Below are 15,087 nucleotides of genomic sequence, written 5' to 3'. Positions count from 1 at the left end.
CATGCTGGGTTAACCTGACTATTACTGATCTGATACAATCAATGGAATTCTATGATGCTTGGAATGAAGCCATACAGTACAATTCTAGACGGTTGATGCTATGGACCTCTGCTTTCTAAGCATAATTACTTGTTTGCTTTGTCCTCAAATGGATCTAGATGCACAGAATTACATAGAATTTTACAGCACAGAAACAGGCCATTTGGCCCAACTCACCTATGCCAGTGTTTATGTTCCACATGGGCCATCTCCTACCCTACTTCATCTCACCATATCCTTCTATTCCTTTCTCCCTCAAGTACTTATCTAGCTTCCCTTAAATGCATCTATGTTATTCGCCTCAATTACTCCATGCAGTAGCGAGTTCCATATTCTAACCACTCTACGAGTAAAACATTTTCTCCTGGATTCCTTATTGGATTTATTAATGACTATCTTATATTTATGGCCCCTTGGTTTTGGACTCCTCAGCAAGTGGAAAAATCTTTTCTATGTCTACCCTATCAAACTATTTCATATTTTTAAAGACCTCAACTAGGTCACTTCTCAGTCTTCTCCAGCCCTAGCCTGTTCAGTCTGTCCTGATAGATGTGTGCGGACCTTTCTCCTAATAAGGACAATTAATGTGCCAGCCAAGTAGGATACAAGTAATGTAAAGATAGTTGAAACTTTAACTATACCTATTGCAATGCAAATACACCTTAATAAACAAAGTTTAAAAGAACCACATTTAGGCAGCAGGTCCTCATCATGTTCAATATAAGACAAATCATGGAAAAATAACACTCTTAAAAGTCCTTATTACCCAGAATCAATGTGATTACATAAATTTCATCTTTTCTTAATCTTCCACTTTAACATGCAAGTGATCAGTAAAGTAACATACTGATCTGGTTGAAAGTGGAGACAGTTAACCAGTTTTTGTTACATTCCTTCTCATCCATATTCTCCTCACTTCCAGCATTGCTTTGTTGAGCTGAGTCCGAACTCTTTAGAGAGCACCCGTCTACTGTGATTACCTGCAACAAACCACATTGAGCACTTTATTAGGTGAAACAAATACAGAAAGCTTACATTAAGAGCAAACTCCCCAAGGACCATCTGCATGTTCAGCTCAGCACAATGTAAACTTTCCACAGTTCATCCAACTCAAAGCCAGCACTGGAGTAGCTGACAGTCAGTGGTATGAGTGAAAATCTGGCAAATCTCATAAGAGCTGTCAGTCCAGGTTCAGATTTCTTGCAGAACTGAGAATCCCAACGTTTTCCATGATACACAAGACAAACTCAATCAACCCAAGCAGGTTGTGATTAGCTCAGATTTCTGTCTGGAGTCTGATTTTATTAAAGGTGATGATGAAATGATATGATCCAGCTGAGATAATTCACTCCATTGCTTCTTAATGCTGATGAAGGAATCTTTTGTGCTGTGCTTAAAAAAATAAATGGAAGTAAGTCTGCCTTAGCAGTTTTTAAATCAATAATTAATGTGAAAAGGTGGAAAATCTTTACTCATTTGCTTGCAAAAACAGTGATATGACACAAACCAAAACACATTGGGATAGAAATACTACATCATTGACGAGGTGCAATGATGACAACATTAACGGTGGCAAGAAATTTACCATTGCTTATTAATCCTGTGTCATTACACAGGATCAGATCTAAGATAGCCTGGCCGCTGGTTGGTTCCGTTACAACTCTTTTTGGAGAAACCAAAATTAAACATTAAATCAAGTGTCCCCAATCTGGGGGACACTCCAGACACTTTTCAATTGCCCTTTTTAAAAAAGTTTTTGGGGTTTGTTTGGGGGTTTTTTTGTGTTTTTTTGTGATTTTTTTTTGGGCATTAAAATCTTACATTTTACAAGTGCCCCCTATAAAAGGAGAGGGGGACACTAAAACCGGCAATTAAAACAAATTAAATTTCAAAACATATAAAATCAAATTAAAATTTGGTTGCCGGGGTTAACGGTGCACTCCAGTCCCTCCAGCGCCCACCTCTCGCGGAAGGCGGCGAGCGTACCGGTGGAGAAATTTATCACTGTTTTTTTTGGGCAGTAAAACCATAATTTACAAGTGCCCCCTATAAAAGGGGAGGGGGACACTAAAACCAGCAGTTAAAACAAATTAAACTGTAAAACATATAAAATCAAATTAAAATTTGGTGGCCGGGGGTAACAATGCACTCCAGTCCCTCCGGCACCCACCTCTCGCGGAAGGCCGCGAGCGTACCGATGGAGAAATTTACCACTGTGACCTCGCTGAGTGAGACTGCTGATACTAATGCTGCTGTAATGAGGCACTTACCAGAGGCCACATGGTTTCCCTTGGAGTGGACAGAAATGAATGGAACAGGCCATTTATTGTATTGACAAGACTTGGAAGTTACCATGACAATCTTTCAGTAAGAGATGATGATGCATATTGTAGGGAGGCCAATAGAAGTGACAGCACTACAGCACACACTGCAGTGTTGTAAGGCTCCTATATATAAAACCTGTATATATCACACTGATAAACACTCCTGTATACAGTGTAAAAACAGTCTTGTTTAAAATATACTGCAGTATCTTTAGGTTGCCACTAAGTGTACATCTTTATCTTCTCTTACTCACCGGTACTTGCAGTTTTGGAAGTTTCTTTTGTTCTTTTAACAATGTTCTCCTATCATTTCGTGACTTGGTTTTTGACCTCATTGAATGGCAAAGCTGTGAAGATTTTGTAAAGGCTAAAGAGGGAAAAAAAAGTACATACATTAAATACTATATAGGGCAGAGTGAGAACTTGTGAGATGACTTCTAAACTTTGTCACAAAGTATCAGATTCAAAGTAGGGCATAAAAGAAAGATCTGAACAACAAAAAGATGGGAGCCAGATGAAACCATGTTTAAGGCTCAAATTTTCTTGAGGGCAATATGGATGCCACACAGGACATAGACAGGTCTCTATTGATATGAGCATTGAAGATCATTTGTCAATTTTATAATGGGATCAATTCAGTGTAATAATTCAACAATACAGCTGTACCATCAATTAGCTTAAAAAAAGGAACCCAGAGAGAATTTGTTTAGAATACAGGAAGAGACAAAGCATTACATGATGCCAATATGGGGCGGATACCCTGGTTTTATTACAGTTGCAGTAGGATTGCTGCTCTTTCAGTGCTTTGTGCACTTGCAGGATTGTAGGCCAACTTCCCAACAAAAAAAAAAGGGCCTTGAAAAATGTTTGGAGTGTCCCCCAGATTGGGGGGCACTTGACTTAACTGGTTAATTTTGTCTCCTATCAAAAGAGTTATAGGCCAACTTCCCACTATATGGTGAGGTGAGCTGGTGAACATGTTTTAATCGCCTTGAAACAGTGGCCTTGATTATAGACTGTAATTAAGGAGTATTTTACAATCATACATCGTTTTTCAGTTGCCAGTTTTATTGGAGTTATAGCAGCTTTTTAAAAAACTGTTGTCAGCTTTTTCAAGGTTGTCATGAATGAAGTGTGCTCACACTTTACATCCTCTTACAATATACTACACTGTAAATGTGGTGGAATGTCACAGAACAATAATACATTCTCAGGCAACTATTTACTACGCAAATGTACAGGTATAGCTATATATTTTGCCGGGCTTCCTGTATTGGTGCTGTACCAATGTGCTGACACTGTGCATCTAACAAGCTCCAAACACCAAATACTTCAGGGACCGCCTATGATGATGATGATGACACTGCAACATGTTCATAGACTTACATAAGGTGGCTAGTTAGCTGGGCACTTGGGTTACATACGTCTTCTCTCATCTTTCTCATTCCAACAAAGATCCTTCTTCTACCTACTTGCATGAGAAGACTCTTTTATGTTATTGATTGGTTTCTATAGGAAAATTAAGAAAATCTCTTGTCTGAAAATACAATATATCTGTCACCTGGATGACACACCTGGCTGTGAGATTCGACAAATAGTTCCTGATGCTGCTTGGAAAGAACCAGTGGCAAAAATAAAATGAAGACAGCCGTCACTTTGACAGCCTCTGACAGAGCCATCCCAGTCTTCGGAGTGGTTTCAAGATCTGGCTGCAGGGGACTGCACAGTTCTGCATTGCTTCGTGTGGTCATAGTCCCTGCATGCAGTCTTCTTCAAACATGTTCAGGGGTCTGATTGCTTTGCCCTCTATTTGCTTGAGGCAGCATAAATGTTACTACATCGTGAGTGCCTTAGGTGGAACTGTAACTACTTTGCATGCCTTGTTTAAATGTTTTCAAAATACATTTTATTCCAGTGCCCCTTTTTTTTTGGGGGGGGAGGTGTTTATGGCACTAAAAAGAGAAATTATACAAGTGCCGCCCGGCTAAAAGGGGGGGGGAGGGACACTTGTATAATTTCTCTTTTAAATTTTTGTTTTTTTTGTTTTTTTGTGTTTTTTTTTACATTTTTGGGGGCATTAAAATAATATATTTTACAAGTGCCCCCTATAAAAGGGGAGGGGGACACTAAAAACCCAGCAATTAAAACAAATTAAACTTTAAAACATATAAAATCAAATTTAAATTTGGTTGCCGGGGGTGATAATGCACTCCAGTCCCTCCAGCACCAATTTCTCTTTTAGAGTCTACCTGTAAAACAAAAAACATTAAACCGTGCCACCCGCCCTGGATGACACAGCAGACATTTACAAGGCCCTTTTCTTTTTCCTTTTTTGTGGGTTTTTTTTGTGTTTTTCTTTTTATGTTTTTTTTTTTGGGCACTAAAATCAAATTTTTCCCCAGTGCCCCCTATAAAAGGGAAGGGGGACACTAAAAGCACCGGCAATTAAAACAAATTAAACTTTAAAACGTAAAATCAAATTAAAATTTGGTTCCAATTTCTCTTTTAAAAACTCTTTTTGAGTTTATCTGTAAAACAAAAACATTAAACCGTGCCACCCGCCCTGGATGACACAGCAGACATTTACAAGGCCCTTTTTTTTTTCCTTTTTTTGTGTTTTTTTTTTGTGTTTTTCTTTTGTTTTTTTGGGGTTTTTTTAGGCGCTAAACTCACATTTTTCCAAGTGCCCCCTATAAAAGGGAAGGGGGACACTAAAAGCACTGGCAATTAAAACAAATTAAACTTTAAAACGTAAAATCAAATTAAAATTTGGTTCCAATTTCTCTTTTAACTCTTTTAGAGTCTACCTGTAAAACAAAAAACATTAAACCGTGCCACCCGCCCTGGATGACACAGCAGACATTTACAAGGCCCTTTTTTTTTTTCCTTTTTTGTGTTTTTTTTTGTGTTTTTCTTTTTTTTTGGTTTTTTTTTTGGGCGCTAAAATCACATTTTTCCAAGTGCCCCCTATAAAAGGGAAGGGGGACACTAAAAGCACTGGCAATTCAAACAAATTAAACTTTAAAACGTAAAATCAAATTAAAATTTGGTTCCAATTTCTCTTTTAACTCTTTTGAGTTTACCTGAAAAAAAACATAATCATTAAACTGTGCCACCCGCCCTGGATGACACAGCAGACATTTTCAAGGCCCCTTTTTTTTTTCCTTTTTTTGTGGTTTTTTTTTTGTTTTTCTTTTTTTTGGGAGTTTTTTTTGGGCGCTAAAATCACATTTTTCCAAGTGCCCCCTATAAAAGGGGAGGGGGACACTAAAAGCACCGGCAATTAAAACAAATTAAACTTTAAAACGTAAAATCAAATTAAAATTTGGTTCCAATTTCTCTTTTAACTCTTTTTGGAGTTTATCTGCAAAAACAAAAGACATTAAACCGTGCCACCCTACCTGGGTGACACACCAGACATTTACAAGGCCCTTTTTTTTTCCTTTTTTTTGTTTTTTTTTTGTGTTTTTCTTTTTTTTTGGGCGCTAAAATCACATTTTTCCAAGTGCCCCCTATAAAAGGGGAGGGGGACACTAAAAGCACCGGCAATTAAAACAAATTAAACTTTAAAACGTAAAATCAAATTAAAATTTGGTTCCAATTTCTCTTTTAACTCTTTTTGGAGTTTATCTGCAAAAACAAAAGACATTAAACCGTGCCACCCTACCTGGGTGACACACCAGACATTTACAAGGCCCTTTTTTTTTCCTTTTTTTTGTTTTTTTTTTGTGTTTTTCTTTTTTTTTTTTGGGCACTAAAATCACAATTTTTCCCCAGTGCCCCCTATAAAAGGGAAGGGGCCCAATTTATCTTTTAACTCTTTTTGAGTTTATCTGTAAAACAAAAAACATTAAACCGTGCCACGCGCCCTGGATGACACAGCAGACATTTACAAGGCCCTTTTTTTTTTTCCTTTTTTTGTGTTTTTTTTTGTGTTTTTCTTTTTTTGGGGTTTTTTTTTTTGACCGCTAAAATCACATTTATCCAAGTGCCCCCTATAAAAGGGGAGGGGGACACTAAAAGCACCGGCAATTAAAACAAATTAAACTTTAAAACGTAAAATCAAATTAAAATTTGGTTGCCGGGCGTGATGATGCACTCCAGTCCCTCCGGTGCCCACCTCTCGTCCTTGTGCATGAAACTCTTTTGGAGTTCTTGTGCATGAAACTCTTTTAGAGTCTACCTGCAAAACATAAAACATGTATCCGTGTCACCCTACCTGGGTGACACACCAGACATTTACAAGGCCCTTTTTTTTTCCCTTATTTTGTGTTTTTTTGTGTTTTTCTTTTTTTTTTGTTTTTTTTTGGGCACTAAAATCACAATTTTTCCCCAGTGCCCCCTATAAAAGGGAAGGGGCCCAATTTCTCTTTTAACTCTTTTTGGAGTTCACCTGCGAAAACATAAAACATTAAACCGTGCCACCCGACCTGGGTGACACACCAGACATTTACAAGGCCCTTTTTTCCTTTTTTTTGTTTTTTTTTTGTGTTTTACATTTTTTTGGGGGGTTTTTTTGGGCGCTAAAATCACAATTTTTCCCCAGTGCCCCCTATAAAAGGGAAGGGGCCCAATTTCTCTTTTAACTCTTTTTGGAGTTCACCTGCAAAAACATAAAACATTAAACGGTGCCACCAGACCTGGGTGACACTCCAGACATTTACAAGGCCCTTTTTTTTTTGTGTATTTCTTTTTTTGGTTTTTTTTTTTGGGCGCTAAAATCACAATTTTTCCCCAGTGCCCCCTATAAAAGGGAAGGGGCCCAATTTCTCTTTTAACTCTTTTTGGAGTTCACCTGCAAAAACATAAAACATTAAACGGTGCCACCCGACCTGGGTGACACTCCAGACATTTACAAGGCCCTTTTTTTTCCCCCCTTTTTTTTTGTGTTTTTCTTTTTTTTTTTTGGGCACTAAAATCACAATTTTTCCCCAGTGCCCCCTATAAAAGGGAAGGGGCCCAATTTCTCTTTTAACTCTTTTGAGTTTACCTGCGAAAACATAAAACATTAAACGGTGCCACCCGACCTGGGTGACACTCCAGACATTTACAAGGCCCTTTTTTTTTTTGGTTTTTTTTTGGGCACTAAAATCACAATTTTCCCCAGTGCCCCCTATAAAAGGGAAGGGGCCCAATTTCTCTTTTAACTCTTTTTGGAGTTCACCTGCAAAACATAAAAACATTAAACGGTGCCACCCGACCTGGGTGACACTCCAGACATTTACAAGGCCCTTTTTTTTTTGGTTTTTTTTTGGGCATTAAAATCACAATTTTCCCCAGTGCCCCCTATAAAAGGGAAGGGGCCCAATTTCTCTTTTAATCCTCCAGATACACTGGTCCAGCTGTGGGTTAATCTCTGGATGCTACTTAATCTCTGTGTAATTATGTTTCTATGTTTCTAATTAGAGACCCATAGCAAACATCCATTGATTGGGTGTGGGGTCCAGCATTAACAATCTATGATTTATTTCAATCATGAAGCCATAAACAAATAAATTGCTAGGTCAATTTAAAGCAACTGGTTGCAACTACCAATCTGACATCTGAAGCATTGTTAAAGTGCTCTGGACATATTATGAAGGTTGTCTTTTTATTTGCGTACTTTTGGGACCTTAGTGACCCTAGTACGTGGCAGGTCCTCTGCATCACATGCGCTTTCCAGCCATATGATGGTACACTGTGTGAAAAAGGTACACAATTGGCCTAATACAGATCACCCATGGCTGATGCACATCTGTGCTGCTCGCACCAACCACTGGATTATTGACTGTATGGAGAAGGATGCTTAATGCAAAGGTAACTAGTAGGGATGATTATTTTTAACCACTGGTTCAGATTCAGCAGCCCAAAATGTCAGCTTCTTTGACACAAATCTGAAATACTAAAGTCACATACTGAGTAGTAAAAATCCTTTTTATAAATTCATTCTCAGATTGTGGGCATTACCAGCAAGACCAGGCCTTTATTGCCCATCCCTAACAATTGAGTGGCTCACTCATCCACTTGAGAGGGCTGTTATGATTCAACCACCTAGGTGTGACACAGAAGTCATATATAGGCCAGACTGGGTTAAGTTGACAGGTTTACTTCCCTAAAGGACATTAGTGAACTATTTGAGTTTTTACAACAATCTGATAGCTTCATGGTCACTTTTCTTGACTGGCTTTTTATTTCCAGATGTTTTTTTAAAGCTGAATTCAAATTCACCAAATGCCACAGTGGGATTTGAACTCCAAGTCAAAGATTACTAATCCAGGCATTTGGATTACTAGTCCAGTATCCTAACCATTGTGCTACCATATCCATTAAAATATGTAAAATCTAAGTTCAAATAGTAGTATTTCTTATCCATGTTCCTTGGCTTAGTCAAACCTAGTCATATAAGACTATTGGGAATCATTTGGACCAGTTCTCATCATCACTACAACAACAACAACTTGTATTTATATAGCGCATTTATCGTAGTAAAAGGTCCCAAGGCATTTCACAGGAGTGTTATAAGAGAAAACAAATACATTTGACACCGAGATACATAAGAAGAAATTACGGCAAATGACCAAAAACTTGGTCAAAGAGGTAAGTTTTAAGGAGCATCTTAAAGGAGGGCGAAGAGGTTTAGGGAGTGAGTTCCAGAGCTTAGGGCACAGGCAGCTGAAGGCACAGCCACCAATGGTTGAGCAGTTATAATCAGGGATGCTCAGAGGGCAGACTTTGAGGAGCGCAGACATCTACAGGGGGGTTGTGAGGCTGAATGAGATTACAGAGCTAAGGAAGGGCGAGGCCATGGAGGGATTTGTAAACAAGGATGAGAATTTTGAAAACGAGGCGTTGCTTAACCGGGAACCAATATAGGTCAGTGAGCACAGAGGTGATGGGTAAGCGGGACTTGGTGCGAGTTAGGACACAGGCTGTCGGGTTTTGATGACCTCAAGTTTATGTAGGGTAGAATGTGGGAGGCCAGCCAGGAGTGCATTGGAGCAGTTAAGTCTAGAGGTAACAAAGGCATGGATGAGGGTTTCAGCAGCAGATGAACTGAGGCAGGGGTGGAATGGGTAATGTTACGATGGTGGAAATAGGCAGTCTTAGTTATGCTGCAGATATGTGGGCGGAAGCTCATTTCAGGGTCAAATATGACACCTAGGTTGCGAACAGTCTGGTTCAGCCACAGACAGATGCTGGGGAGAGGGATGAAGTTAATGTCTAGGGAACGGAGTTTGTGGCGGGGATCAAAAACAATGGCTTCGGTCTACCCAATATTTAATTGGAGAAAATTTCTGCTCATCCAGTACTGGATGTCGGACAAGCAGTCTGACAACTTAGAGACCACGGAGGGGTCGAGAGAAGTGATAGTGAGGTCGAGCTGGGTATCATCAGCGTACATGTGGAAACTGACGCCGTGTTTTCGGATAATGTCGCGAAGGGGCAGTATATAGATGAGAAATAGGAGGGGGCCAAGGATAGCTCCTTGGAGGACACCGGAGGTAATGATGTGGGAGAGGGAAAGAAACCAATGCAGGTGATTTTTGGGTTATGATCAGATAAATAAGAATGAAACCAGTCTAGTGCAGTCCCACCCAGCTGGCCGATGGTGGAGAGGCGGTGGAGGAGGATGGAGTAGTTAACCGTGTCAAAAGCTGCAGACAGGCTGAGAAGGACGAGGAGGAATAGTTTACCTTTGTCACAGTAACAAAGGATATAATTTGTGACTTTGATGAGAGCTGTTTTGGTACTGTGGCAGGAGTGGAAACCAGACTGAAGGGATTCAAACATGGAGTTCCAGGAAAGATGGTCACGGATTTGGGAGGCGACAACACATTCAAGGTCTTTGGAGTGGAAAGGGAGGTTGGAGATGGGGTGGTAGTTTGCAAGCACAGTAGGGACACATATACCTCCACCACCGCTAAAATTATTCTGCGAAAGCATTATTTACTACAGCATGTGTCGACATATTAACAACAACTGGTTCTGTCTTTACGAAGGAAGACACATATAACCTTCCGGAAATACTAGGGGACCGAGGGTCTAGCGAGAAAGAGGAACTGAAGGAAATCCTTATTAGTCAGGAAATAGTGTTAGGGAAATTGAGGGGATTGAAGGCCAATAAATCCCGAGGGCCTGATAGTCTGCATCCCAGAGTACTTAAGGAAGTCGCCCTAGAAATAGCGGATGCATTGGTGGTCATTTTCCAACAGTCTATCGACTCTGGATCAGTTCCTATGGACTGGAGGGTAGCTAATGTAACACCACTTTTTAAAAAAGGAGAGAGAAAATGGGGAATTATAGACCAGTTAGCCTGACATCAGTAGTGGGGAAAATGTTGGAATCAATTATTAAAGATGAAATAGCAGCGCATTTGAAAAGCAGTGACAGGATCGGTCCAAGTCAGCGTGGATTTATGAAAGGGAAATCATGCTCGACAAATCTTTTAGAATTTTTTGAGGATGTAACTAGTAGAGTGGACAAGGGAGAACCAGTGGATGTGGTGTATTTGGACTTTCAAAAGACTTTTGACAAGGTCCCACACAAGAGATTAGTGTGAAAAATTAAAGCACATGGTATTGGGGGTAACGTATTGATGTGGATAGAGAACTGGTTGGCAGACAGGAAGCAGAGAGTCCTTTTCAGAATGGCAGCAGTGGCTAGTGGGGTACCGCAGGTTCAGTGCTGGGATCCCAGCTATTTACAATATACATCAATGATTTAGATGAAGGAATTGAGTGTAATATCTCCAAGTTTGCAGATGACACTAAGCTGGGTGGTGGTGTGAGCTGTGAGGAGGATACTAAGAGGCTGCAGGGTGACTTGGACAGGTTAGCTGAGTGGGCAAATGCATGGCAGATGCAGTATAATGTGGATAAATGTGAGGTTATCCATTTTGGTGGCAAAAACAGGAAGGCAGAATATTTTCTGATTGGCGACAGATTAGGAAACGGGGAGGTGCAACGAGACCTGGGTGTCATGGTACATCTGTCATTGAAAGTTGGCATGCAGATACAGCAGGCGGTAAAGAAGGCAAATGGTATGTTGGCCTTCATAGCTAGGGGATTTGAGTATAGGAGCAGGGAGATCTTACTGCAGTTGTACAGGGCCTTGGTGAAGCCTCACCTAGAATATTGTGTTCAGTTTTGGTCTCCTAATCTGAGGATGGATGTTCTTGTTATTGAGGGAGTGCAGCGAAGGTTCACCAGACTGATTCCCGTAATGGCAGGACTGACATATGAGGAGAGACTGGATCGACTGGACCTGTATTCACTGGAGTTTAGAAGGATGAGAGGGGATCTCAGAAACATATAAAATTCTGATGGGATTGGACAGGTTAGAAGCAGGAAGAATGTTCCCGATGTTGGGGAAGTCCAGAACCAGGGGTCACAGTCTGAGGATAAGGGCTAAGCCATTTAGAACCGAGATGAGGAGAAACCTCTTCACTCAGAGAGTTGTTAACATGTGGAATGCTCTACCGCAGAGAGTTGTTGAGGCCAGTTTGTTGGATATATTCAAGAGGGAGTTAGATATGGCCCTTATGGCTAAAGAGATCAAGAGGTCAGGAGAGAAAGCAGGAAAGGGTCACTGAGGTGAATGATCAGCCATGATCTTATTGAATGGCGGTGCAGGCTCGACGGGCCGAATGGCCTACTCCTGCACCTATTTTCTATGTTTCAAGTGAAAAAATCACTCTAAGTTTAGCTTTTGGCTTCCTGATGTTATAGACTTATGTCCATTAGGAACTTGACAAAATATAATCCAAATAAACACCTTTTATTTTACTTCGGTGGCACAGATTTTCTTCCTTCTGAATCTTGAGCTTGAAGCTGCTCCTTCGAGAAGACCAGCTGTTTCTTCTCAGTGGATTTATCCAGTAGGAAATGCTGTTATATTTGTGCTTGGAGGAAAACTCCAAGCTGTCACTGCTATGTCCAGATTTGTCTGAGTTGTATGAGAAAGATTGAGACTTTTTGACCTGAGTATGACATGATCCATCATCCCTACAGTTACAGTCAGTATTGTACAAAGAATATACACACTTTTTATTTTGATTCTTCAAGCTTGCACTGAAGATCCCTGGTTCATCATCTTCATTGAATGCCCAATTGACATAACCACCTTCAATCTCTTCGCTGTGACTGTCTAATAATAGGGAAGCATCACTAACAACGGGAGAAGCTAGTGGGCTGAGGGAAAGTTTATCTACTCTCACATCAGTTCTCACTGGTGATATATGGATAACATCCCATTGTTTCCCATGAAGGTTTTCAGCCTCATTTTGTTCAGGGACTGTCCTTTGAAAGCTGAGTTGTACTGGTGTGCTGCATGGGCTCTTTTCTCGTTTCTGAACAATCAAGTTTACATTGGACAATGTTGGAGTGCTCGGAAGTGACATATTAAAACGGACTTCTGTACACTTAGGTGAGGGGACTAGGAATAACTGTCCATATTTATGAGGTGATTTGGGCTCAGATGACACCTCTGACATGACAGTACCACCTTCCAACTCTCTTTGCTCAGAAAATGTCCGGTCAGCATTTGACATCCATTTGTTATCATCCTGTTTTTCTGATTCAGGTGATTCAGGTACAATGTTTGTGTTGTGATAACATATTGATGGGTTTTGGCTGTTTGTTAAGTTCCGAAGTAGTGAAGGTGGTGTGCTATAATAATTTTGCTTCGCTTGAATCTCAACAGAAAAGTTGTCTAAGGGATTCAGGTGGATCACATTGCTCCAACTGTGTGGCAGCTTTCGAAAGTCACTGTTTTCTGTGTTATTCCCTAGGAATGCATCATCCACTTTTAAACTATCCACAGCAGAGATCACTTTCAGAGTGTCTACAGTCAGGGCGGAGAGGTCCTGCAGATGTCCAAGTTGACTGTCCAAAGAGTGCAAAGATTCCTTGACGTAATGCATTTTTTCATTTACTTCTTTCAAATGCATAGCCATTTCTTCAACTCTAGAAAATAAGACATATTTTAACCATTTTGTTTCCTTAAGTTTATCACATTTTCTGAAACAGCCAATTAGGAATCTCCAGCTGAAGCACCTTGGGATGTTTTACTATGTTAAAGGTGCTATATAAATGCAAGTTGTTGTTGGATCAGAATCGGCCAATCCTCTCTATTGTGATGTTTAGTCCAATGGCAGGGGTTTTCCAGTTACACCTCAATCAGATAGGAAAAACAGATACATCCTAACTGCAGCAACAATTCAGTAGATACAACTAACTTGAATGGTATCATAAATGTTCTTGTTCCAAACATTTTTCTAACATCCATTTCTGCAGTCACCTCCCCTATTTCCTGTTTGTTCTTCCCGTCAAGCAAGCAACTTGAGATTTTTTTTTTACTTGAAAGGCACTCTCGGGAACTAAGGGTCCAGCAAGAAGGAGGAACTGAAGGAAATCCTTATTAGTCAGGAAATTGCGTTAGGGAAATTGATGGGATTGAAGGCTGATAAATCCCCAGGGCCTGATAGTCTGCATCCCAGAGTACTTAAGGAAGTGGCCCTAGAAATAGTGGATGCATTGGTGGTCATTTTCCAACATTCTATAGACTCTGGATCAGTTCCTATGGATTGGAGGGTAGCTAATGTAACCCCGCTTTTTAAAAAAGGAGGGAGCGAGAAAACAGGGAATTATAAACTGTTTAGCCTGATATTGGTGGTGAGGAAAATGTTGGAGTCAATTATTAAAGATGTAATAGCAGCGCATTTGGAAAGCAGTGACAGGATCGGTCCAAGTCAGCATGGATTAATGAAAGGGAAATCATGCTTAACAAATCTTCTCGAATTTTTTGAGGATGTAACTAGTAGAGTGGACTAGAGAGAACCAGTGGCTGTGGTGTATTTGGACTTTCAAAGGTCCCACACAAGAGATTAGTGTGCAAAATTAAAGCACATTGAATTGGGGATAATGTATTGATGTGGATAGAGAACTGGTTGGCAGACAGGAAGCAAAGAGTAGGAATAAATGGGTCCTTTTCATAATGGCAGGCAGTGACTAGTGGGGTATCGCAAGGTTCAGTGCTGGGACCCCAGCTATTTACAATATGCATTAATGATTTCCATGAAGGAATTGAATGTAATGTCTCCAAGTTTGCAGATGACACTAAGCTGGGTGGCAGTGTGAGCTGTGAGGAGGATGATAAGAGGCTGCAGGGTGACTTGGACAGGTTAGATGAGTGGGCAAATGCATGGCAGATGCAGTATAATGTAGATAAATGTGAGGTTATCCACTTTTCTGGCAAAAGCAGGAAGGCAGAATATTATCTGAATGGTGACAGATTAGGAAAAGGGGAAGTGCAACGAGGCCTGGGTGTCATGGTACATCAGTCATTGAAAGTTGGCATGCAGGTACAGCAGGCGGTGAAGAAGGCAAATGGCATGTTGGCCTTCATAGCGAGGGGATTTGAGTATAGGAGCAGGGAGATCTTACTGCAGTTGTACAGGGCCTTGGTGAGGCCTCACCTTGAATATTGCGTTCAGTTTTGGTCTCCTAATCTGAGGAAGGACATTCTTGCTATTGAGGTAGTACAGCAAAGGTTCATCAGACTGATTCCCGGGATGGCAGGACTGACATATTAAGAAAGATTGGATCGACTAGGCTTATATTCACTGGAATTTAGAAGAATGAGAGGGGATCTCATAGAAACATAAAATTCTGATGGGATTGGTCAGGTTCGATGCAGGAAGAATGTTCCCGATGTTGGTGAAGTCCAAACCAGTGGTCACAGAATA

At 40.4% G+C, this 15,087-nt stretch overlaps 1 protein-coding gene across 1 annotated transcript in view; it reads right to left on the bottom strand.

Moving 5' to 3' along the window:
• Nucleotides 1–15,087, bottom strand: part of trpm6 (transient receptor potential cation channel, subfamily M, member 6) — a 238,131-nt gene that overhangs the window by 57,979 nt on the left and 165,065 nt on the right. Inside the window, exons 27-29 of the mRNA XM_070867525.1 lie at nucleotides 12,117–13,306; nucleotides 2,618–2,730; nucleotides 887–1,019 (exon numbers count right to left, since the gene is read on the bottom strand). Coding sequence (XP_070723626.1) covers nucleotides 887–1,019; nucleotides 2,618–2,730; nucleotides 12,117–13,306 — 1,436 coding nt within the window. The remainder of the gene's footprint in view (nucleotides 1–886; nucleotides 1,020–2,617; nucleotides 2,731–12,116; nucleotides 13,307–15,087) is intronic.

Source organism: Pristiophorus japonicus, chromosome 1 (assembly GCF_044704955.1).
Source record: "Pristiophorus japonicus isolate sPriJap1 chromosome 1, sPriJap1.hap1, whole genome shotgun sequence".
Classification (NCBI taxonomy): Eukaryota; Metazoa; Chordata; class Chondrichthyes; family Pristiophoridae; genus Pristiophorus; species Pristiophorus japonicus.
Note: the sequence above shows the minus strand (reverse complement) of the source record. Positions and strands in the feature narration are given on the sequence as shown.